General features: G+C 39.1%; 1 protein-coding gene across 1 annotated transcript; it reads right to left on the reverse strand.

Moving 5' to 3' along the window:
- Nucleotides 1–4,160: 4,160 nt before the first annotated feature.
- On the reverse strand, nucleotides 4,161–18,027 carry LOC139930962 (transmembrane protein 235). The gene is made up of 4 exons (XM_071924311.1): nucleotides 17,856–18,027; nucleotides 16,295–16,372; nucleotides 15,729–15,866; nucleotides 4,161–4,405 (listed from the first exon to the last, which is right to left on the reverse strand). The coding sequence occupies exons 1-4, from the start codon at nucleotides 18,025–18,027 to the stop codon at nucleotides 4,161–4,163; spliced, it is 633 nt and encodes a 210-aa protein (XP_071780412.1).
- Nucleotides 18,028–26,798: the final 8,771 nt, after the last annotated feature.

The following is a 26,798-nucleotide window of genomic DNA, read 5'->3' on the forward strand; positions in this document are numbered from 1 at the left end:
GCACAGCAAATCATTTTGCAAATCACGTTTAGGCAAACATGAGCACACACGATTATAGTATCTCACTCTGCATGAGCACCCTTAGCAGAGATTTATGCATTACTTTTTTTTTCACAATCCACTGCTGAGCACAGTGGGGTTTAGCATTGCTTTTAGTGAGTTCAAGCACAATTGCTGTATAATTTGCTACGTAGGAGAAGTCTACAGAGCCTGTAGGGGGAAATTACATTCAGTTAGTGACTTACGAGTCATGGAAAGACGGGAGTAATGACATCTGCATGACCACATATCTAGAGGGTTGTTTTTAGTCGCTGCCCTAATGAACCAGCAAACATAATTAGGCTTTGCATATTTACTGGTGATATGTTGGTATTTAAATGGTTTTCTCCAAGCTGTGTATGGCCTAGAATGAAGCTGGGGAAATGTCCTAGCTTGGCAATGGCAGTTTAGAGGAGATTGATGGCCTTACTCATTTTATTTTATTTTTTTTATAATGGAAAGGCTACTTCTGAAAGGTCAGTATTCATTGTGAAATATACAGGAGCCCTAAATCAACTATGATTACAGACAATTTCTTGAAGAGAAACTGGTATAGTCCATTACCTGCAAAATCAATTTAATTTGACCACCATATTGAAAAGTGTAGATACAGAGGTGTAGCTGGATAGGTCAATATTACAAAGCTGAACACCAGTATTCAAAATCTGACCAGTCATCAGAACTCACACAATGCAACAAAAAAGCTAGGTATGGTTCATTATCAATGAAGTCAGTGCAAATAATATAGTTTGGGTGTTCTGACGAGAAAGAGAAGTTTGACAAGAACTGGAGCTAAAGTGATCATTGGCCTTGGCAGAATATATATTTTAATTTTTTAGGGTTAGGGTTAGGGTTAGGTTTTGAATAAATATTCTAAAATTACCCTTCTATTACATCGAGAAATTCGAAAAAATAGATCCAGGGAGAGACTTTGTTCTGGACTACACTATTCAAGAAGCAGTGTTGTCTGTGTGCAAATCGATATTGACACCCGGGAGAACAGGCAGTGGATGCCAAGGACAGCTAATATTGGAGGTTCACCACTCCTGAGCTCCTTAGAGGGGTTTGTGATCAGAAGTGAAAACCAATGAAATATCACTTCAAAGAATTACACCTCACATTTGCACAATTCAAATTAAATCCATATTGAAAAATGTCTGACGTGTGAAAGGTTTAAGGCTCATTATCTGAATATTGATATATAAATCTACCTCTGTGTGAGATTTCATTGTTATTACAAGATCCATAATGGTTTGAATATGCATGAATGTTCTGAATGAATAATGTATCTTATCTGGGCCACTGTGCTTCATTTACAAGATGTTGGTGGCGCATTTCGGCTTTCATCTGAGGCTATTTGAGGCAATTATTTATACAGATGCTTTTCTCTCTGTCCTGACTGGCTTCATTTGCATTCAGAGGCAGGCAATCCCAAGCTAACCTCAGGCAGCGTATAGGTAATAGGGTAACACTTTACAATAAGGGTACACTAAGTTAAGGGTTAGTTAATGCTTAATAAGGGTTAGTTAACATGAACACCATTAGTAAATGATTACCAGACACATTAGTTAACTGTTAATTAAGGGTTAGTTAATGCTTATTAAGCATTAACTAACCCTTAATTAATGTACCCTTATTGTAAAGTGTTACCGGTAATAGTAGTAACTGTAGTGATTGCACACAATTGTACAGTCAGATATACAGTATACTGTACGTTTTACACCTGATGAGAGTGACATTTTCCACAGGCAAGTTATAGTCTTATAGTCTATTCTTGTCTCAAAATCGTGTCTCTCTCTTGTTGATAGATAATTACCTTATTAACTTGGTGTATGTGAAGTGCAAAGCATGTTTAAGGCAAAATTACAGTAATGGATCGCAAAGTCACCATGCATTTCAGTCTGGAATGACAAGTGGGCATATTATATAGCTATTTGTAGATGCAGTCGCTCACGTTTATTATTTTTCCATTAGCACTATCTATCTATCTATCTATCTATCTATCTATCTATCTATCTATCTATCTATCAATAGTGGATATCTCATTTTGGGGGAAAAAAACTCTTTATCTAAGTATATACATACATATAATCATACCAGTGAACATAGTTTCATGATGTTTAGGATTATCTGAATGTCATACTACACAAAGATATTGAGGAATTTTGTTCAGTTTGATTACAGTGTGTCTTTGGCATTTGAAAGCATTTGATCATTATGTCTTTGTCAAAGACGTCAGTGACTGAATATCGATATACAAGATGGTACAGTAATGTATTCGCGCTACGACTGGCTTGATCTTTCGTTGCATTTCTGTCGCAGCACACAAGAAGTTGTTTAGGAGGTAAAAGGAAAAAAAAAAAAGGTTGTTTGTGCTTGTAAAAATAGTTCACCACATGACATTTTATGGCATTGCCATAAAGTGCTAAATAAAAAATAAATAAATAAAATAAGTGCTAAATGTTGCATTTTCAGTGTGCCTTATTTTCAATATACAGAGAGGGGAAGTCTCATTTCTGGGAATGGAGAGCAGTGTCAGAGCCTGGATATCTAGCCATTAACTACTGTAAAGCAGGCAGCAGCTGTGCACATGTTCCATGCTGCTGAAAACACCCGAAAAACACCCTGCAGGATCCTCAAGAGTGCATTCATCTTCAGCCCTCATTTCCATGGTTTAATGTTGCAGACAGCATGATTACAGGAAAATGAACACAGTTTTAAGCAAGAGGTACAGGCGTTTCTCTAATCAAAAGTCACAGTAGCGATCATAGAGGTCCTTAATTCCACATGTATCCTGCACAACTACTGCAGCCCATTGTTTTTCAAATGCTGTGAAATAAATGACTTTGGCATATGGAGTGTTGCATTAAGGAATACTCTAAACAACAGTAGGGCTTTTTGTCTGCGAGTCTAGGTGGCTCACTTGTTTTTTTCTGCTCTGGTAAGAAACTGCTGCAGCGAGGTTGTGCAAATCAGCAAAATTTTCAAATGATTGAAATACCTTGAACCACTGGTGTAAACCTTATTTAAAATACTATATAAAATATGGGTGCGCAGGCAGGTACAGGTCCTGTATGTTTTAAATTGGAGATGAAAAGCCTTAAAGTACATGCGGCAAAAAGGACACAAATCCATACAACTAATTCTTCATCAGGCCTGTTAATTTTCAGTTTGTAGAATTTCTGTTGTACTGCATGAAGCTGCTCTCACTATGTAAATTACATGGGTATTTCCAGACTCATCTCACTTAAAAACAATTGTAAAAATTAACATGTGATACCCTGACACTCATACATACAGACAGGAATATGAGAACACAAGACTGAAATAACTAAAATAACACTACCTAATTTGACCAAAGAAAGAAATACTGTTCATCACTGCAGTAATTAGCTAATGAATATTTATTGTCTCCTCAGAACGGCTTTCTATCTTTTCTATCAGCTGAGCCACAACACTTATAACTTCATTGTGGATTAGAACAATGGATTTAATGTACTAGAGTGGTCTTTCATTGAGAGCCGTGAATAAGTGGGTGAACCTGAATTGGTTGCATGTTGATTAACGCTTCAATAACTCCGCAGAGAGAATATATGAGTGAACACAAAGGGATTGCATGTGAAGCAGCACCAATACATAAGCATCAAGTACCAGGCTCTTCCAAGTACATTTGAAGTGCAGTAACCTGGCTAGTGATGCTAACATTCTGTCTGTTAACTTTACAGAGTTAGCCGCTCAGTAACTATTTTACAACACCTCTCTTTATAGCTGTCAGTGTTACAATGTTTTGCAGTTGGTTTCCAATGGTGATAGCAGAATATGTTATTGAGAGGATGACAGGATGTGGCAAGCCAGCAAAAACAAGCAAGTGATAGATGTTTAATTTAAGAGCTTCGCTGATTTAAAAATCAATGAGCAGGTCGTGGTTGTGTAAACCCTGGCCGAGTGTGTGTATCTATATTTTTTGGCCTGAATTCACTGCAACCTGGACCTGCGTGACCCTACTTTAAGACTCCTTTAAACTATTCTCTGTCAGGACCAATAAAAAAACACCATCCAACCTGTGGGTTTGCAGGTTGACTTGGACATCATTAAACTGAGTCTTGAGCTGAGGAGTCTATCTACACCATGGCGATGGTCACACCGGAGTCATGGTGTCCCTTCAGCTGGATTATTCTGGCAGCTAGCATTAGGAGCAGGCCAGTGGCCACCTCCAGGCTGTAGGAGAGCCAGGACATCGCCAAAGACCAGCCGAAAGACACATCCACGTAGGCCAGGTCCTCGGGGGACACCACCCGCTCGAACTCCTCCATGGCATGCTGCGAGTAGCTGATATAGATGCTCACCCCAGAGAGGGTAAACAGACCTGTTGATGCACAGATACAGACAGATGACATCACTGGAACAGCAAAATCTTTCACATTTTATCACATGACCCTGTACATGTAACCTGGAAATGGATCCAGCTTGAGGAATGAACACAATTCAGAAACAAGAAACACTTGAGCTGACTAATGTCCTGCCATAATCACCAAGATATAATACACACATAACTACTTATGCTAAAGAGGTCATTAATTAAGATAATTTATGCATTATTTATGAACTCTGTATCTTTCCTCATTAATATGTAAATGCATGCAGCAAGGTGCTCCAAAATCTAATCGGATCATCTACTCTATAGGGAGAACCAGTGGTGTCAGTATGAAGTTTCTGTCATGTAGGAATTGTTCTTGAGTTAATGTGTTAACAAGAACATGTTTCCACGTTCAGACACATTTGTCAACAAACTTGGGGCCCATTTCTTAACCGAGCTAAAGGTGTAACAGGATGATTTACATTCGTCAGATGGGGGAGAGCTCACTTTTGTATGCCATCTTTGACAAAAGTATAGTATAATATATCCTATATCTTATGTACGTATTTATTTATTTATGTATGTATGTAAATGTATATGTATGTATAAAATATACATACATATACATAAAATATACTATAGAATATACTATTGATATAACAACAGATCTCTAGGCATTGTATATGTACACACATATACATATGCATATAAACACGCATCTAAATATATACTGTATATACATATGTATATATACACAACTGTCACATGATCATATATATTATATAAATGTATAGCCTATATTGTGATATACATCTGAGAGCCTAGATTACAGGAATGAAATTCTTGAAAATAATTACATGAGTTGTCCCATTGATGGCATTATTTATATTAATATGTTGTTTATCTGGGACTCTTTTCATGCCAGCCATCAGACTCCAGGAGGCAAAAGTACTTCCAGGTATTTCCAGTACATATTAGTGTTTGAAGGATGAATTGGCTGTTCCTGCTTGTAGTGGATTAAATCATTATTAAGTAAAAATTTGGTGAATGTTGCCGTTGATTGGTGCCTGTTGGATTGATGTGAAAGGAACTTTAGCATGACAAATATCAAATACCCATAGTCTTTAAACTCTTTTTTAATACATATTTAGTTTGTTTCACCTGGTCTGGTCCTGAACTCCATACTTACTGCCTGGGATGGGAATGTGAATAGGGGGGTTAGATGGGATGGGTGTAGGGGATGGAGGGGATGGGGGTTGGGTTTGTGTTAGGTGACCCTGTGTTGTTGCTAGGTAATTATGTGATGGTACGCCTGCATGTTGATATGTGTTCATTTGACTTGCTAATAAAAAATAAATAAATATATGACAGGCAACGTCACATGGACTAGCCTTAAGGAAGCACTGGAACACACAGATAACCTTTATTGCAAGGTGTAAGGACTAATGTTTTGATGTGTGTGTGTCTTCATCGGAGTCAAACAGCATTGGCACTGACAGAGAAAGCTTAAATATCCTCCTTGCCCCAGAGGACAGTCATTTCACAGGTTAAGAGGGGTGGGAGGAGACTGATTCAGGGCCAATAGTAAGACATCACTCACAGATCGTTGAAACTTCCCAACAGACATACATACTGGTGTGTGTATGTCTGTTGAAACTTCCCAACAGACATACACACACCAGTATCAACAACATTTTCCACAAAAACAAAATAAGGCAATATTTATCACAAAAAGCCGGAGAGGTTCAATTCTTCATTTAGTGCTAATGGTTCAATTGTGTTTAGGGTGTAGATCCAATATGTTTCTCTATGTAACAATATCACAATATCTCCTCCTCTTGGGGAACAAGCAACTTTTTCAATGCCCCCAAAAATTCTAGAAATACAGAGGAGCCATGATTTGCTTGAGCATAATGCTGTGCAATGGCGTAATCCATATTATGATTACAAACTGCAGCCTTATTTAGCCATTTAGTTTGACCAATATAGACCATCCTGCGTGGGCATTTTAAAAGATAAATAACGTGTCAAGGTCACAGTTAATAAAGGAGTTGATCTTGTTTTTCTTGCCAGTATTCTGTGTCTGATGAGTCAGAACAATGAGCACAATTCCCACATCTACAGGAAGGCGGACTAGGTGGCCACCTTAGGCGTGTTCACACTATGCACTGCACTGTCTTTTAGCTGGCTTTTCTAAAAGAGATGAGAGGTGGTTCAGCACAGATCTCTTTTCGTGTAGGGTCACTTTGTAAGACAATAAAATTGTGTATTTGATATTTCCTGCAATGGGAGAAAATTCAGTAGAGAAGCAAAGACGAGAGGGATTGGAGAGTTCTTCTAGAGGAGGCGGGACCTCTTTGTGCGTGACGCCTTTTGATAGGCTGCCGAGATGTCTGTCTCAGCATAGCGCCGGGGTAAAAAGCATTCCATATCAGTTCAAATTTCTTTTGAGATGCAGAAATTGCCCTGTGGATATGTTGCATATTAATGATCTGGGATTGTGACTATCAGCCCTTAGTAAGGTGTTCCTACTTAATGGACTGTGGTATCTAAACTGCCTGTTCCATTCCTACAGATGGTTAGGTCTAAAAAGTTAATACTAAGGAGTGTTGTACTGTAAAGGAAAGATAATCTGTTGTCGAGTTGAGATGCTGTATACAATTATTTAGTTCATCTACCGTCAGATATAAAGACAATATCATCAATATATCTTTTCCACAAACATATTTTGGAATAAAAAGAGTTGTTGTCTTCTCTTCCCAAAAACCCAAAATGCATGAGAGGGTGCAAAAGAACTACCCATGCTCACACCTGCAGAAAATAACACCCAGCATGCTGAAAGACATTTTTCATAATGGATCAGCTTGTGGGAAGAACATCTAGGCTACCGTGTGAGCTTCAAGATGGTGCCAAATGGCCTCTGTGCCTGCACCATGGGGGATGCAGGTGTAGAGAATTGAACATCACAAGTAACAAGAATGTGCTCTTTCTCAGTTTTAAAAGTATCTAATATTTCAAGGATATCAGTGGTGTGCCCTATATAGGTGGACAGGTCAAGGAGAGATTTCTTAAAGCTGCATTAAGTGAATTTTTTTAACCACTAGAGGGTGACAGAAACCACAACATGTTTGTAAATGATGCACAGCAAAGCCACTGCGCTACGGTGGCCTACCAAGGACAAACCTTGAAAAGCACTGTGCATAAAGGCTAATAGCTAAGCTACACGTACCTACGGAGAACTGGCGCCGGTTACCAGTCTCGCTTTGCCAGATCTTTCTCACGCTGAAGGTTACATGTCCCACAGTGACGAGAATTTTTTTCAGGAATGGGAGGGGGCAAGGGACACTTTTAAACAGCGAGGGAGGAGCCAAGCTAGGGTAAAAAAATGGAAAGCTACTGTATGGACCTGGAGGAGCTTCGTTCCAGACCAGAATTTGACAACAAGCTTTAGAAAAGAGGTGAAAACAGCAACACAGCTGGCCCGCGTGTGTGGATATTGGTTTATATCATTATGTCTCAATGAAATCTCCATATAGCACACATTAGTTTCAGGATTGGTTATAAGGCCTGATATCATTAGAGCAGGTTTAAGAAAAAAGTCTACATGTTGGGACAAGGGTTCAGTGACAAATACAGTATAATACGCTAAACAATAGGGCGGACAGGGGGATTGATCAATGATTTGTGGACTTTTGGAAACCATAAAAAACAGGACACATGGGGTGTTTGATTAATTAGAAGACAATTCAATGAAATGATCTCTCAGCTTTATATTGATCAGTAGAGTTTGAGCCTATAAGGGAAAATAGCAGTCTCTATCCATAAGTTAGGATTTTATACTCTTAATGTACTGTTCATGGCCCATAACCACATCTGCTCCACCTTCGTATGCAGCACGAATAACGACATCCTGTCTGTTTGCTAGTTCATGCGAAGCCTTTAATTTAGTATCAGACATATTCTTTCTCTTAGGAATCACAGTCTATTACTACAAATCTTACAACGGTCTTTTTCTGCCAACTGCCTAAAGGTGTTAATGGTAGGACTGAGGTTAGAGTGAAGAACAAAAAGGGGTTTCTTTTAGAGGAGTGACTTCTCTACTAGATGTACTCACAGTTTCAGAGTTTCTGAGCAGTACAATGCCGGAGAAAAAGTGTTTAAAAGTTGAAGAGATTGGAAAAACTTGTAAGTGTCCACCTTTAATTTGAACGGGCGAATTGTGTTAGCCGGGCAGAAAGACAAGGCTTTACTCAGGTCTGCTGTCTGTTCATCTCTTAGGTTTAGTGCCGAGACATTAATCACCGTTTGCTGCGGTTGTGCTGGGAGCAGCGCAGGGATTTGAAGGGTAGAGCTAGGAGAACAGTTGGATGAGGAGGATTGGCAGGATGCATGCTGCACAATTCAGAAAACAACAATTTCCAAATACTCATGGAAATTATTTGATTTGTCATTACACCCAAAATCCAATCAAAATTCAATACATTAATTAAATCAGATTGTTGGAGAAGGTGTGGCAAAACAATATCAAACCACTCACACATTTTCTTTTACTGCCCAGTACTAAAACCCTTCTGGCAAGTAGTTATATTTTCCATTATGAGCATTCTTCAAATTAAACAACCAATTATTCATGAATGTATTATTTTAGGAATATCACCACCAGAGTTAACTCAAGAAACAGATAAATATCTATATAGAATACTCAGCTATGAAACAGATGACCAGGAATTGAAATCAGAAATCAAGAATCCCAGTAGTAGTAAGTAAATGGATTAGACATGAGGCTAACAAATAAATGGCATAAGAAGATATAAATAAATATTTTCAAGCAGAGAAAGGTTTGGATGTGAGTCATCGCTTGAGGAGTAAAAGATAAAGAGTTTTTTTTTCTTTCTTTGTTTAGTCTGGCTTGTATGTGTATTTATCCTTTCATTATGTTTTCCCTGTCCTTTCTTCTGCAAAAACCACTGCAAGGAAATGAACAAATTATATATGGTATATGTAACTGGAAAACAAAGTATATATAAGTATAAGTATATATATATATATATATATAATACAAACAAAAACAACCTCATAGACTGTTCCCTCAGCATAATCCATCGTATCCCTTTCACATTTCATCATTTTGTAATTTTGTTGTTCTTTTAGGAAGGTCTTGAGGGATTTGAGGGATCCTTGTCATCTAACCCAAAGGAAGGCGTTTTGCTCAAGCGAAGTTTGCGAGGGATTTGCTTCTCATAGTATTGCAAAAGGGCAATAGCATGCTAGAGGAATCCAATATCTCTCTTAAGATCCTCCAAGTCTCTACTGAGAGAGGGAATGCCTGACCTCTTCTCAAATAAATAAATTTAAAAAAATGTGTCAACACACTGACTGACAGACAGATAGACCGACGGACAGACAGACGGCACCATGACAACATAAAGTTGTAAGAAATAAGAGCTCAGTGAATGTCAACTTGGAAATCCTTATACAATACTGAGTTGTCATAACTACAGGTACCCTTTGTATCAGAAAGACCTTTCGTGGAACGTGGAACAGCACATGCTGCACAATGAGACCTTTTACTGCCATTAACCTCTGTAAATTACTGATAATTAAGTACCGGGCTTTTCTCCCTATGTCTTTCAAGGGGTGTGCTTCATCTGAATATACTGTATAGGCACACACAGAGAGAGAAAGAGAGAAAGAAAGGTCAGACAAAAATACAGACAGACAGACAGGAAGAAAGAAAGAAAGAAAGAAAGAAAGGAACAACACATTACTCCCCCCCTCCCTAAACCTATACATCAGAGTAGGACAGAAAGAAAAAAATATATATTGTAAAAGTTGTCCTTACTGATTACTGCACACACAATTGATTTCACAGATACATCAATCACAAAATTAAACGCTGGCAATTATTTTACAAAACGCACACACACACACACACACACACGCACACACACACACACACACACACAAAACAACCTCTAAACACAGGCATTCTAAATACAAATCTAAATTCTAGACTTGATCTGATTTCATGCTGCCTCATATTCACGTAGATGGCAGATGAGCAGCATAATCAAAAACCGTAAAAATATTCCAAATCCTTTGATCCCAATTAAAGTTGTGAATGTGTTGATCGTTTGTTTGTTTGTTTTTTTCTTTCAGTTGTTGTCTTCAACTTCCAAGGTATTTCGATTTTTCTGTTTTTTTTTTGAATATGTGCAATGAACTAAACTAAACTAAATGCATTATGAATTAAGTGTGATCTGATATCTTCTGTTTATGTTTATGTGTTTATGTGTTTTATCTCTCTCAAAATATAAAGTCAATACTTTGTTTTGGCAAGAGGTTATGGTCTCAGTAGCTAATTTCACTTCTTCTAATGTGCGTCCATATGGCGATTTTCAAAATAATTGTGTCATTAACACGATATAGCAGTTATAAGACGGGGTTGTTTTCCTAGAGATTGACAGGTTGTCTGTCCAGTGATCGACAGGTCGCTGATTATGGGCCAATAGCAGGCCAAAAAAGGCATGGCGGCGATTGTAAACCCGATCTTTTGGCTTCAAAAAGGCCCTTCCGAAACCTATGGGTGACGTCACACTCACTACGTCCATCTTTTTTTTTACAGTCTATAAACTTTAATTCACTCAGCAAAATAGCCAGTGTTGTTGCTAAGCTAATGATGGAAACTTGTTCTACCTGGGCAGAAAACAAACCAAGAGGTGCCGGGGGCTTTTGTGAGAATCCTATTCCAAACTTAGAGCCAAAACCTTGCTGCCTCAGCAAGATCTTGTTGTTAGATTTCAGAAATTCTATATTGATTTCTTTATTTCAACACCTTTTTACAAGTGAAGCATTGTTGTTGCATGAATTATGCATATATACACAGCGCAATTCCCAGTGTTAATAAGTGCCGATTTTCAGTGGTAATTATGTGGAGTTGAAAAGTGTTGACTGGACAGCTGTTTCTTCACTATTGAAGCTGATAATGCTCTGGGGTGGGTGTTCAAAACTATCTGAAAGTGTTGAATTAACTGATGGGTGTGGACTTATAAACATCGGTATAGTGTTGATTTTTACACTCAAATCACAAATTAACACCGGAATCCGCCTTCCTGAAGTACCCTTGAGCAAGACACTGAATCCCTACCAGCTCCAGAGCTGCTGCTCTATAGCTAACCCTGACCTCTGACTTCTCTGTGGAGGGGGGCAAGCGAAAAGACAAATTTCTCCTTTGGGGATCAGTATCGCAAATCATCGTCATAGACTTCAAGGCACCCAAACATCTCCCTGGCATAAGACCACATGAGTCTCTTATACCTGGAAGAAATTGTACGTCTGTATAATTCCTGGGGGTCACAGTAAACCCAGGAATGACATATTGTTTGGTAAAAATAGGTGAAAATACATAAATTGATGTGAACAAGGCCACAAAGAGATTTACAGTAAGGGCTGCAGGGTATGAACATAGCCTGCAGTCCAATCAGTTGCCCATTACAGGTCTGCAATGAAATACTTTACTGCACCCACATGGGCAAGATCTCAGCTTCAGTTCCAGTCTACATTTTTTTATTATTTATGTTTAATGGTATGTGTAGTCTTCTGGGTGCAGTATGTCTTGCATTGTTCCTTTGCGTTAAATGCGAGGTTCTAGTTGTCCCTGCACCAATGTCACTAACACAAATTGCTATGCATTTTTTATACTCAGCGAATAAAGTGATTCTGATTTTAACAGTTGAATAGCTTAAAAGTAGCCTTTTACAGTTTTTCACAATTGTTTACACACTAAAACTGGAACTTGGGACACAATCACTAAAACCTGAAACTCATGTAACCAATCCCTAAACCAAGTCTGCAAACACACAAGCACATTTTCTGCTTTTCACTCAGTTTGCAATTCTCTATCACACTTTTTGCAAAACACTACACATAGTAATGTGTAGTTTTCTCTCTTTCTCTACATTAGGCACAACATTCAAAAACTAAAATCACGTGTTCATTTGGAAGCACTGCCATCCCAAATGCTTAACTTCATTTACCAATTGGCTACATCCACTCATCACACATATAAACACTAATATCTGAATTGTTCACTCAGAAATCAGAGCTTTAGCACTATAAAAACGGCCACAGGTGAGCTGTCTTGCTTTTGAGATCAATGGAAACCAATGTTGCAGTGAGAGCTAGAGGAAGAGGAGTGACAATAAGAGGAGGAAGAGGAGGATGAGGACAAAGAAGAGCAAGGAGAACAGTTATCTCAGATGAGACCCGGGTCACTTTGGTTCACCATGTGGTCTACATGGGTTGAGCATGAGGGAGGCTGGGCAGAGTCCAGACCAACCTGAGCTTCACTGCTGCTTCCATCATCTAGACATTCAGAAATGAGAACAGGCAAGTAGCCTCCTGTCTGCACCGTGCTACTGTTCTTTATACTGTAGTATACTGTACTAGTAGTAGTAGTAGTAGTAGTCCTACACATCAGTAGGCCCGTGCTACTCAGTGATGGTTGGTCAATGTTACAGTAATGTGTCATTTCATATTGAAAAATAGAAATATTCTTGTACCATAATCAATCACATCATGTTTTTGATCCTCTGCAGAACTGAGAGACGACCAGTCTGTGTGAACATGGCTTGTGATGTAGATGAGGTGCTGTGGTCAGACCCAAATAAGAGGCAGGATGCAGCCTCATTTTAAAAAAATCCTTTTTCTATTATTATTTTTTTTTTTTTACAGAAAACATTTTTTTCTGTTTTTCTCCTACTGCATTATGTTTTGTATGTAGAACAATTCACATATCCAACACATATTCAAGTGTTGAAATAAAGTATTTGTGATTTAAATAACAATATTGTGTGTATATATACATCACTGTACAGTAACAGCCTTTTACAACAGGCTGCTGTGTAAGTCTACCTCTGAACATGCAAAAGGCATAAGCCTACTGATGATATATTCATAATAGTGTTTTCCATTGAGCACATCGGTGTGTAATCGGTTGTTATGTATTCATTCATTCATCATGTATTCATTTGATGGTTGCGTGTGTCATTTTATTGCAAAATAACATTTTGAAAAGAGATAAAATGGTTCTGAATGCAGTGTTTCATTTTGCCAGTGATTTGTGGGGTTTTGCATTTTGTGTTAGTGGTTTTGTGTTTAGTGTTTAGTGTTTTGAGAAAATGAGCCCTAGTTTCAGAAAATGTGTGTAAGCAATTGTGAAAAACTGTAAATAGTCTCACGTCATTTCTCTCCCTGCCATTTGTGCTGTCAAGCCAAAAAGAAAACCTAAATCATAGAGAGTACCGCTGTTTATATTCTTAGTAACAAATTACAATAGTAAGCGGTGTTCAAGCCGGAGGCGGAAATTTTGCCAGAGCACAAATTCACCAGACCACTCCACAGAGAGATAAAGAAAAGAGACACTGATCAATCAGTAAGTGATGTGAGTGAATGTCCTGAGTGGGATTTTAAAGTGCTACCCTCAAAATATAGCTCAACATAAACCTGTTTTTGCATATACTGTCTCTTATGCTAAAATCAAAGCAATCAAACAGTAGGCTGCTAATGTATTGGACAAAGAAACAATATAAAAAAACCAACAAAAAAAACCCCATTGAAATCTATTCCCCCTTTTCTGTTTACCTAATAACAGAGGTGGCTTTGGAAGTGGATGATCTCAGTCGCCTGCAAGCCTTTTGATGTAGAGATGTGGACAGGACATTTGGTAAAAAGCATGAAATTATCTGTCTTCTGTGTGACATGGGAGGCTGTGCCTGCCTGTCAGCAGCAGCAGCGGTGAAGATACAATGACGGATTCATGCATTCACCCTCAAATACAATTTAAACCTCAATCCAGATTCAAACGCATTCCTTTTCAGTCCAGATCTAATCACATGAATTCTTTGATGGATTTCCTATTTTTTTTGTAATTGCTCACCAGCTGAACCCTTCACAGCCCAGAAAGAAGCAATCTCGCTGACACTGTGCTGCTCATGAAACGGCATCCTCATCCTGCCAGGTATGGAAACGTCAGGTCCCCTTAACTTAACAATGCTGTATAGAATAAACCCAGGACATTTCTGCTCAGAAAGGACACTCCAATTACACTGAAGGGGATTTACACTGAGTTACAGCTTTGAACTATGTTGCTCCTTTTCTGTAGAGCAGTTTTCTCTGTATTTGTGAATATTCACTACTGTCTCCTATGGACAGACGATTTCAAAATTACCAAAATGAAAATGAAATTATGGTCATACTCAATCTAGAGAGTGACGCCATTTTAACACAGAGAATGGCGTGAGCACGGGCCCGCTGAGCACCAGTGGACGATTCCAAGAGGAACTCTGACCGAATCTTTCAATCAAGGACCGGCCCTTCTGCAATTCTGTGCCACTTCATCATGATCAGCAATCACTCTGACTCCACACTGTGATCAATACTGCTAATATGCATATATCCATAATGCCCATGTTCATTATGAATCAACTTGCACAAATATGGTTTATTTTATGCAAATGTCACTGACAAAATCCTGAAATACTTAATATTATACAGCATCTGTTTGAAAAAGATGTCACATCCGTGCTTCACCACATCAGTGCAGCCTGACAGCCTCTCACACATTTTGTACAAAAACCACCATAACTGTCTCTGAATGGCTTGAGTCACTATGTAGGAAACTCACAAAAGCACTGAAAAGCAGATCAAATAAAGAGCAGAAAGTGCTGCGCCATACACTCACACTAGTTTAAAAATTTCTCAGTCTGAAAAGCTCCTTATTTTGACCATAAAATTCCGTCTCTGCCCACTCTAATAACTGTTTGAGCAAAGTGATCATTACCCAACTCGACTCAATTAAGTCAAATGAAATCTTTAATGTCCGCACAGAGATAGTTTAATATGTAGCTGTTTGGCTACAGGCTACAGCAGTTATCTCCAGCCAGCTATAAGATAATATTTACACAAAGCGAACCACTATTTTCTCAGTGGTTATGAGTCTGATTCAGTAGGCTACTTATGTCTGAAGAGGCTGAAATGAGGTTTCAGTAGTTGCCTCAAGTCTGAAGTGGGTTAATACAGTTAAGATTGGATTTTCAAGGTTCTCTGGGTGTAGCTCAAGGAATTCACACGCACACAAACACACACACACACGCATGTGTACAGTGTCCGGAGCGCACACCCACGCAGGATCTGCGATGCGCTGTAAATCTTACCTACCCTGACATGACCATGTGAAGGATCTGCTTCAGAGCAGCCCACATGGAAAACACACTGTTTCATTGCCACGGGCTGTGATCTAACTGGAAAACACTGAAAACCTCTGTGGACTTACTGCAGAAGAGAAAGTACGATGCTGAGCCAGCCAGCAAGTTGGGACTGCGGGCCAACGAGCTGACAAGTCCAAAGATCCAGCCAAACACCAGCAAGACCAGGCTGAGGGGCAGCATGATGACCACCACCTGGTGCAAGCCTGCAAACAGTCAAAGAATCACACACACACACACACACACACACACACACACACACACACACACACACACACACACCATAGTTATTGTGCTTTAACATTTTAAGCACCTTTGATCCAATTACGTCTACACCATTGAAAGAAAGTATTTCAGATCTTGCAATATGATGACACTATTTTGAAAATGTTATGAAACATCTGAAGATGCGAAGATAATGTCTATTGATACACTGCAGCCGTTTCTGCCTGCAATGTATCTTGCTGTATTTCAGGTAGTATCAGATAATCAATGGTTTATCGTCATAGTAATAATTTATGATTCAGTACCATCGTCAGGAAACAATAAAAATTTTATTGCCTTTTCGGATTACTATTTTCAGTTAGCTTAGTTAAACCTTACACACAGTCTGTATGCACATCAGTGGACTCACCCAGAAGGTGCCTTTCTACCTCTGACAGGCTGGAGGTATTTGCTGCAAAAGAGGGGATGATGGAACTGCTACTTTCTCCTGAAAAGGTCAAGGGAAAAAGGTTACACATGACAGGACGCGGACATGTGGACAGCTCATAGGACTTTGCAAAAATTGCCACTGCAGACAATGTCACTCTTTGTCAAATAATTACCAATGTATTTATCAGTGTAATACATTGCATAATTAAATTACTTTCTGTAGGAACGTTCTGTCTGATGACGCATATTACCCCGGCCCCTTGTGATAGTTTTCCACCAAGATTGTGTGTCAAGACTCGTTCCAGTAACCGTTCTTGCCAGAGTGACACAGTGAACACTGTTTCGAGCTTTGTATCATTAAGTTGTCTCATTACTTGGATTTTGCTGTGAACCGTCTGGAGCAACAAAATGGACACTATCAGCTCCTCAAGCTGTGCAGCCATTATCCAGAATGTTTTGCAGCATGTGTCGAGAAATTCCCTTTACAATCACCCTGTGGGTGTCACCTGTCTGTTTGCCTGCTACTGACTGTAAGAGCTAATACAGGCACAGCAGAGGTGTGTAGATTACAGTTATCTCTTGGAATTAAGACATAACAAAAGCAGCAAAACTAGAAATGAAGATAAAGGCCTAGATTGTGGGTCTATTGTTGCACATTTACACAGCATGCATGGGTTGTCATTCATTCATTGAATAAAAAAAGTGAATTAAATTAAGGATTTATTAATGATTCATTCTGTACTTCGCTTATGCAGGACATCTCATTCACAATACTTTTTCCCAAATGCTCAAATCTCTGGAATATCACCTCTAGCCTGCATCAGTGTCACAAAACATTGATTCACAGGCAGCAGCAGTCTTGCACCTGAGTTCGCTGCTGTTACAGTGGAGTGATACGGAATAAATCAAGGCAATCAGCAATCAGGGAATGAAGTTATTAGGCTGCCACTATAAAATCCGCACCATGCCGAATCCATACCAAGACAAAAAAAGCCATAAACTCTTGCAAATAAAGCCATTTAGCCGCATCTCCGATAAACTGGATTGAGTTGCCTTCAGGAGTCTCTGCCTCGACCATGGATGTAGACTATACGGGATAGAGGGAACCGCAGCGATATCCACGGATAAACAGGTGATTTAAATTTCAGCAGTGGACAAGGTTCAACACTTCATTTTGTCAACCTCAGAAATTAATCCATCAATGCATATATTAATTTGTACTATATTACAAATAAGACGGAAAAAAACAATTGTATTGGTTAAACAGGGCGTCTGCGCGCAATAGCGCACAAGATGCCACATGACACTGACAAACTTAAAGCATTTTGAAAATGTCACTGGCGAACAGCAGCTTGATTTAAATTATTCCATTACTGCTATTCCGCCCATTTCGAGGGAAAAAGAGGACAATGTTTTGTGACAGGGTCATATTGTTGATTATGTTGAAGATTCGTCCTCTGAATCAAAACTGTTGCCTGCATACGAGCTCATATAGCCTATAAACTTGTTATTGACAATTTACGTTAAATAGGCTTACGTACCTTCATTTATACTCCACAGTCCAGAATGGGAACTCAGGTCGTCTGCACCTGTGTAGTTGGGTTTATTCACGTCGATGATGTACCAATAGTCTGTCCCAATTGCCACAGTTAGGAAGCTAAAACTGAGCAAACCCGTCAACCCAGCAATAAGAACCACCACTCCGTACCTCATTATCTTACAGGCCACGCGCAGAACGGTTAAACTTAGAAAAAAAATATTGTACTTTTATAATTTGTACATCATCTGTGTCAACGCTCCAGTGTATCCGATGCGTAAAAGCTCTCCAGCTGGATCCCTCGCTGTAAAGTGCTGGTTATCCATCGTAAGGCAAATTCCTAAAATCTAGTTTGAGGCAGAAAAATGAAAGAACTTGTTTCCAATTTACTAAAAAACAGTCAACAGTTTTACACTACTAAAAAAGAAGAGAGATGCGCGTCCTTCTCGGCGCCAGCCTACTAACACAAATACAGGTGAATGTGCCAGACAGTGGTTCGCGCTCCCGGACTTACCCAGTGTCAAGCTAATCACAACAACAAAAAAACACTTCCGGTCATGGCTTCCAAAATAAAACTCTTAACGGGGCACGCGTTATAGCGAGTAAAAGCGACAGTGTTTTATTTTATTTTGACAGTGAAACTTACTTCCGGTATTATTTTAGGTGTCTGTGGCTGGCTTGACTCAGCTCTTTGACTATTCTCAACACGACTCTCCGCTCCGGTTTAACGGGATGGGTTTAGACACAATATATACGGTACGAGACACCAACCATTTGGAAGTTCACTCAAGTGGTGTTTTATTCTGTGTTCTCAAAATCAAGTACAACGTAACTACAGGCCTTCTAAGCTACAGTGCCACCTGCTGGGCAAACTAACTAAGCCAACTTCTATGACACTAGCTTCACCCCCAACGGTGCTACTTCATAGAAACAAGTTAAATTCTCAGCCAACCAATCACGATGAAGGAGGCTGGCCGTTTCCCGTAACAACAACAAAGATGGAGAAAGTCATAGTGCCGGTGGAGAAATTGGTTGTTGTAGTAAGTGAATTTCCGTTACCGCAACACCGATCATAAAGGCAGTATGGTATTATACAGGACGTGTATTGGGAATATCTGGTAAGATGTTGCTTGTTGCACAACACTGTATTGTCTGCTGGAGGTGCTAACCAGCTAGTTAGAGAGCTAGCTAGCTACTCAGCTAACATCAGATGACGTTATCGTGATCCGCTTTTTATTTCTCCTCACAAAAAAATCTGCATAATTGTTAGGAAATATTTATACTTGCTGCAAAGTCATTTGGCTAAACACCAAGTTCTGAATCCATCTTTTCTCAATCTCAAGATTAATTTATATCTGTGTGATCTACATTGTTATCATTATGGCCCATGACGCTTTTTATTTCTGTGTTTAGTTCAGAGCACATAGATGGATCAAATGGATCACCCCCGTTTGATAGACAACCAGTGGTAACCGTATGTCTGCACATTGCCTGGAAGACAAATACCACACATACAGTTACCTAGGCAGATGAGTGTATAAAGTTTCCATGTTATCAATGGGGTTTCTCCAGAAACCCCTGATTATCAAATCCAAGAATGCCAAGTCGATACTTGTGGCCTTGTGGAGAATGTTCTTCCCACGTTGTCTTGGGGAGAACGATCCTCTCATAAAAGTAAACATAGCAAAGCTTCCTTACAGTTTGAGATGGACTGTGTGCTTCACGTCGCGTGCGTGATTAAGACACACAGCTGTTAATTTTCCCACCTGTTAGCCGGCTCTGTACTGTAGACTACAGCGCTGCTCGGACATGATGTGCCGTTGTCGCAATGAATCTTGGGGCTTTCAATTTGTTCAGGTCGGTCAAGTCACCATGAGCTTTCATGCTCACACAAGGTGGGCTAATTAGTCAATAAGGGTAAACCTGGGCTGAAACAACAAAACTGAAGAGAAAACCTGACCTAAGCTTTAAGTTATAGGTCCTTTTCGCTCGGTGTATGGCAACCGGTCATTCGATAGAGAGATTTTTGTGTAACAATATGCCTGTTCTGGTTCTACTTTACAATTTTTGTAAAATAATGGTTCCACCGTGGCACTAATGGAGGATAAAGGCAGGAAAGGTGTGATCGGTGACTTCGGTCACCAATGTAATAGATAGTTTTGTGGAACCAGCTGTTTCCTGTCTGCAGACAACATAATAGGGGTCTGACCTCTGATAGTTGCTGCAAAAAGGTGATACTGGAATAGGCTCTTACCAGGGCCACTGAATAAAATTAAATCACAGTGTGAATCCTTCTTGGCTTGTGCACAGAAATCTTTCAGCTGGTAAATCGGCTCTTACTGCAAGTAAGAATGTCTGACCAAGATGCTCAGACATTTTTTGTTATCAAATCATCCAAATGAACAATTAAGTAACTCCGTTGTTTGTCTGCTTGGAATGCAAAATGTAGGCATTATGTTTTTGAAAAAAGGCAGGTGGATTTGTAACCTGGAAGACCAATTGCTGCACTAATGATATTCCAGGCTTACTAGTTCTGTTTCTGTCTTTGTAAATTGCTAGGCTGGTGTTAAACAACTCTGGGAAGCTGTGTATGAGTGAAATTAGTTGCTCTTCCGTTTTAAAAAAGAGTTCCATCTTTGCCATCTCTGATAGGCTAGTGAACAGTTAATTAATAATTACATAGGCCGTGACCAGATAGATTTTGTATCCGTCAAAAAGGGATTGAGCCAATGTATTCTCCATGGGGTCGTTACATTGACACATGACGGAGAAAAAAGAGGGCTAGACAGACAGCCCTCTTTTTTCTCCGTCATCTGTCAATGTATGTTTGTCCATATTTTTTTGTACGTCAAAAGTTGAAGCCATTTTAACTCTTTTTGGGCCACAGTATACATAATTATCCGTTACTTCACTGACCTATCAGAGATGGTGAAGGTGGAGCTAACCTTTTTCTCTCGATTTTTAAATTGGTAGAGCAGCAAGGCTAATTTAACTTGTGCACAGCTTCCCAGACTTGTATGAACACCAGCCTACCAATTTACAAACAGAAACAGAACGAGTATGGACTGGCATAATATTAGTGCAGCGATGGGTGAATCCTGATATGGATATTTTGGCTAGCAAGTGTAGCAATAGAATGGGTCAGCCTTGTCGAGATCCATGTTTCTGTGTTTACAGATTATCCAACAGCCTCATTTGACAAACACAACTCCGTTTTGCATTCCAGTCGGACAAAGAATGGAGAGTGACTGATCCATATACGAATTTCATCCGTTCCATCCATTTCTGTCTGGCCGCTGAAATATGCTGCGGTCTGAATAAAGTTAAAATGGTCTCAGCTTAAACGAGAAAATTGGGACAACGCTGCTTAAAAAAGACAGACGACCCTCCGTTGTCTCCTCCACTCATCAACGTATCAGCCCGATAGAGAATACATTGTCTCAATTTGTTTTTGACGGATACAAAATCTCTCTCTCATCTCTAGCTTTAGGTGTGTTTGTTTTACTGCTGCTGTTCTGTGCTTCTGTGCTGTGAATGTTGTGCAACAACAGGGGCTAAGTTTGCCCACAGCTAACCTTGGACGGGAGAAACATTGCTGAAATGGCGCAGTATTTTGTATGTGAGTATCTAAGGTCTAAGACATCCAACTTCTGTAGTTTGATTAGCTATTTATAGCTAGCCTAAAGTGAAGTAGCTCACTTTTGCTAGCTAGCTATAAACTTGCAAACTGTTGCTGACATCTTAAAACAATTCTTGGTTTAACCTAAGCCTTGTTATATCCTTTTTGTGCTTTGCTAATTGTTAAATATTTGTTTGCAAAGCCTAGGCTCTACTGAATCTGTGCAGTAATGCTACAGTGGCTAAAATGTCAATAGCCAAATACATGGGCTGCTATTAGGGCTACAGTGTTACAGCTACTACTGTAATAGTTATCATGTATGTGCCTTTGGAGATTCAATAGAAGAATACACATGGAATCATGCCTAATTCTGGTGTGTGTGTGTGTGTGTGTGTGTGTGTGTGTGTGTGTGTGTGTGTGCGCGCACCCATGTCTCTCTCTCCTCCATCATCTGTCCTCCCTCAGCCACAGACCTCTACACTGTTGAATGAGGAGGTCAGAGCAGCATGATGCAGCACCAGAGGGACAGAAGGTAGGAAAGGAGAGGACAGAAATGAGCTGCTCCTTGCTCCTGCCAAATAGAGCCAGTTCTTCCTCCTGATCAATTGTCTCTTTCCAATAAAGTCACTTCATAGCTCTCTCTCTCTCTCTCTCTCTCTCTCTCGCTCTCTCTCTCCCTCCCTCCCTCTCTCCCTCCCTCCAAGAAGAAAGTGATTCATCATTCCTCATTCAATGATAGAAGATGTCCAGTAGATACAAGTAGTTCACACACCCAAATCTGTCCAGACGTTTTTTTAGTGTGCAATACTATGTGGTACTATATGTGTGTATGTTTGTGCCGTTTGCTCCCCTGTGCTGTTTATTGTTTGTTAAAAGAAACTGGATTTAAAAATGTCTTGCAAACTTAGCCACCATTGCAGCACAGTACACAGAAGAAGAAAACGGCGCCAGTAAAAAAAAAACGCTCCTCAAGCTTTCCACCAGAGCTTTACCTCTCAAGTGTGACATCATTTTTCGGCCGAAATAAGGGATTCCGGATTCCACCCCCTTTCAATCTAATGTGAAAAAGAATAGAGTAAAATGATTGCCTTTAAGTACAGTAATCTTGATAGATGAACACTAATAATCACTAACACTAGTGATTATTTTTTTCTCTATCATGCATTTATTTGTTGACGTAGATTCTGATGGGTTTTGATGCTGCATTGAAGAAAAACAAAAATCGCTTGCCATACTTGTATTAGCATTCCAGCATGGCTTTGTGAAGCGAGGATAACATAGACCGTAAGGAGGATAACGCTACATCCGCCCCATGGTTGTTCGCAAAGTGGTTTTTGAAAAAATACAAATAAATTATTTCACCCATTTTAAGAACAGAACGACTGGCAAACGGAATCCAAAAATCGCATTCATTTTCCCATAGGTGAAAGAAAAATGGATCCAGATATAATGCGAAAGCCCCGAAATGACGACAACACTTTTAGAGGACAATTCACACAGATGAAAATGAAAAATGAGAGTCAGAGCAGCGATACCGTTTGATGTTACTGCAGCTAGAAAATGGAAAAAGCTAAAAAAAATGTTTTGTCTGGATGATTTGCTAACAAATCTATACACGGGCCCAAGATGGACCTAAACTTTTCATTAGTTTAGTTTCAGTTTAGCAATCCTCTGCCAAAATCGCCAAAATCTTTCTTGCTCTTATTCTTATAGCAGACCCCACATGAATAAAGTTCATCTGTTGAAACACCATCAGTTCAGTGAATAGTGTGGAATGATCAGGGCTGGTGATACAGCAGAGCGTTTACGGGTTGTGATTCTCAAAGAAAACCTCTGCCAGTTTAATTATAGAATTAAACAAGAAGAAGCCATGCTGTCGGATGCAAGGTGTCAATGTAATACGTGTTTGGCTTGATAAAAGCATAGTATGTGTGCGAATGTGTGTGTATGTGTGTTTTCAAGAGGGACTGGCTGAAATTCTGAGAGAAAATCTTTTCTCGATGGATGCTGATCCATAATTAGGCTGCCCCTTGGGAACACTATCAAACAGTGAGAGAGGGCGATGACAAGAAACCTGAAAGATTTAGAGAATAATAATATTCAACAATATTTCAAGGCCATCTGGCATAATGCAGAGAAGGACGTGTCTGTCTGGGATGTATGAGATACAAGACTTACTGTACATATAGTCATGTTGTTTTTCTTGATGCCTTATAATCGTGTTGTTTTACTTGATGCCTTGTAAATCTCACTGTGCCGCATGCGACAGTTGAGGCCATTTCCCATCCACACTTGAGTGTTTAAACAGTGCAGAGATGTCTGTTGATGTTTGGTGGCAACATGGTGTATTTTTAGCAGTTACTTGGTTGTTGTAGTCATGAATGGTGTTGCTGTTTGCCATGTTTTGACAGAACTGTCTTATCACCGATTCTTTAGTAGCAGACAGTGAACCAAGAGAGGTGTATACTGCCACCCAGTGTAGTGAACAGGAAAATCCCAAATCCTCTTAGTAATACCACACTGGTCAGAGCCTCTGTGCATTTTATTCATGGTTGACTGTTGGCATGGATGGATTGTGATCTGGGGGGAAATTAACAGCAGCCACCAGCCAAATAGCTGCCACTTTGGCAGGTAACAAACCATAGTTTATGGGTTCTCCTCTGTATGAACTGTTATTGGTAAAATAGTGCAAGTGTCTGGGGATTTTGTTTGGAAACCACCAACCACTGTGGTCCGTGGATGAAAAACTAAGTTTCCTGTCTTGTGATGTTGAACCATAACTACAATTGGGTCCTCTTTGCTCCGTGTCCTAGATGGCTGAGCTGAAAACATCTCAGACTCCTCTAATGGATACAAATTATGCTTTAATTACTTAGAATCCATTAGTCGTAAACATCAGATGATTATAGGATAATCATGGGCTCTGGATGTGGAAGTCCCACCTAGATTTCACAGTATGAAAAACCAGATTACACTAACCGTTGTAGAATTGATGTGGAGCACTGGGAATATTGGTTTTCACTCCATTTTTGCTAATATATCTACACTAGCAGTTAAAAGTTTGGACACACCTGATCACACACTATGTTTTTCATTATCTTAAAGCCATTTTGATCTAAAGGCTTATGCTTAAATGGTTGACATTTGTTTCTTAGACAAATATAAATAGTGAAGTTGATGCCCATGTATGAATTTCTTTCCAAAGTCTTTAACTTTCCGTCAAGGCAAAGGGCGGCTACTTTAAACAATCTAAAATATAAGATAGTTTTGATTTGTTTAACACTTTTTTGGTCACTATGTAATTCCATTTGTGTTATTTCATAGTTTTGATGTCTTTACTAGTATTCACAAATGTGAAAAAATTGTAAAAATAAACAAAAATGTGGTGTGTCCAAACTTCATATTTTGTGTTTTCCAAGTTAAAATGTCTGGATTACTTGACATAAAATCCCATTACAAAAACCTAGATATTGTTGATTTTATTAAGATCAACATTTTCAAAAATCATATCAGAATACAAACAAAAACAGAAAAAAAAACATCTATTTAAATTAAATACATTCTAAAATATGACCAGAGGCTCTCTCTAGAGCTGATACAAGATGCATAGTTGACCAAACCTTCAAGACATTGCTTTCTAAGATGCTTCTCTATTAATTGCAAATTGCATACATCACAAAACCATTGATTTCAATTTTACACTTGAACTACTGCAGATTTTGGTTCTTCTTTGGAAATAATTGACAGATACTACAGAATAGATTGTATTAATGCTCAGGTTGTCCTTTTTACTGCACACTGGCCCCTATGTCTCTAAATTCTGGACATTCTGTGCAAATCCTAAAATGATTGGATGAGTGTAAGGAATATGCAATCAATTCAGCAAATTGTGAGAAATGTGTTTATTGTCAAAACACTAAATACCCCCAGTCTCTATGAATGGGCTAGGGGTCAACTAGTGACTATAGATCAGGTATGTCAGGGTTGAGTAGGTTACTTTGTATTATAAAAATGTATTACCCAAACTCAGTATATGTATTCTGATTGCTCTCAGTAACTTTCAGATTACTTCAGGTATAAAGGTGCAGGTAAGAAAAAGTGAAAAAATTACAAAGATCAGGAAAATTATTTCAGGTTTGCATTCCAACACTAAAACGTATACACCTGCCACTATTTAAATGGCCTTCTGAGTTTCTCGCATTCACTTTAAAAGTATTCCCAGAAGTAATCCTTTAATTTCAGAATCTATTTTTTTAATTAACTTAATGCAACATGATTACATTTTCTTGTATTTAGAGTATGTAACAAACGCTGTTACAAGTATTCGGTTACTTCCCAACCCTGAGCATGAGAACTGGGTATCTAGGGATCTAGAGTGCAGTATGGTTTAAGGCCCCTAGGCAGAACACCAGAGCAGCACTTGCTGAGTTGCTGACCCGATACATTAACAGTGATGTCTTATAAAGTCCATCAAATATGGAAATGCTTTAAGTGTGCTCCCCCTTTGGTTTCTTGCTTGTCCCTAATGTTAATATATGACATATTTCTACTGATATTCATTGCTCCTGAACATATCTGACCTATGTATTTCAATATCTATCAATATCAGAGATGTGTTTTGAGTGTTTGCAATGCCGCTGACTTTAGTCCTCTTTGGATGCAGTAACGGACAGTGTAGGACCCAGTTCATTTGATTTATATTGTGTTTATACTGAAGCTGTAAATGGTCCATTAAGATATATGAAAACGCCTTTGGCACCAGCCTTCAGCAGTGTTTGAAGACAATGGCGCATTACCTTTGTTTACAGTGACATCAATCACCACAGCATTCTTATAGAGTGCGTCAGTTTTGGAGCTATTCAGTATTAACTGAAATCATGTAAAGGCTATAAACAAGAAAAGTTGTGGGTTAGTTGACATCGATTATGGGAATAAGGTCCTGTGGAACAGAATATATTAAGGACTAGTCAGCTAAACCACATGAAGTTAATTGTCTGTTTTCAGTGAGTATAGTTGTGCTCTTTTGCTGGAATAAACCTTAGACATTTACTGTAATAGCCACTGTACTGACATTGTACAAAGTTGTGTGTTGCAAAGAAATGGGGTTGTCACCAACTATGCCATAAGTATGATGTGTGTGGTAAAATAACAGATTATTGTATTGTATTATCTGATGTTGGCATTGTCATTTGAAAAACAAAACATTTAACACAGATTTCGGAAAAGAAAAAGCACAAACACACACGCACAAATATCTTCCTAAAGTTTTCACTTCTTCCAAATAAAAAAATGAGGATTGGGCACCTGGCAGCTAGAATACAAACGGCA

Source organism: Centroberyx gerrardi, chromosome 7, assembly GCF_048128805.1.
Source record: "Centroberyx gerrardi isolate f3 chromosome 7, fCenGer3.hap1.cur.20231027, whole genome shotgun sequence".
Lineage (NCBI taxonomy): Eukaryota > Metazoa > Chordata > Actinopteri > Beryciformes > Berycidae > Centroberyx > Centroberyx gerrardi.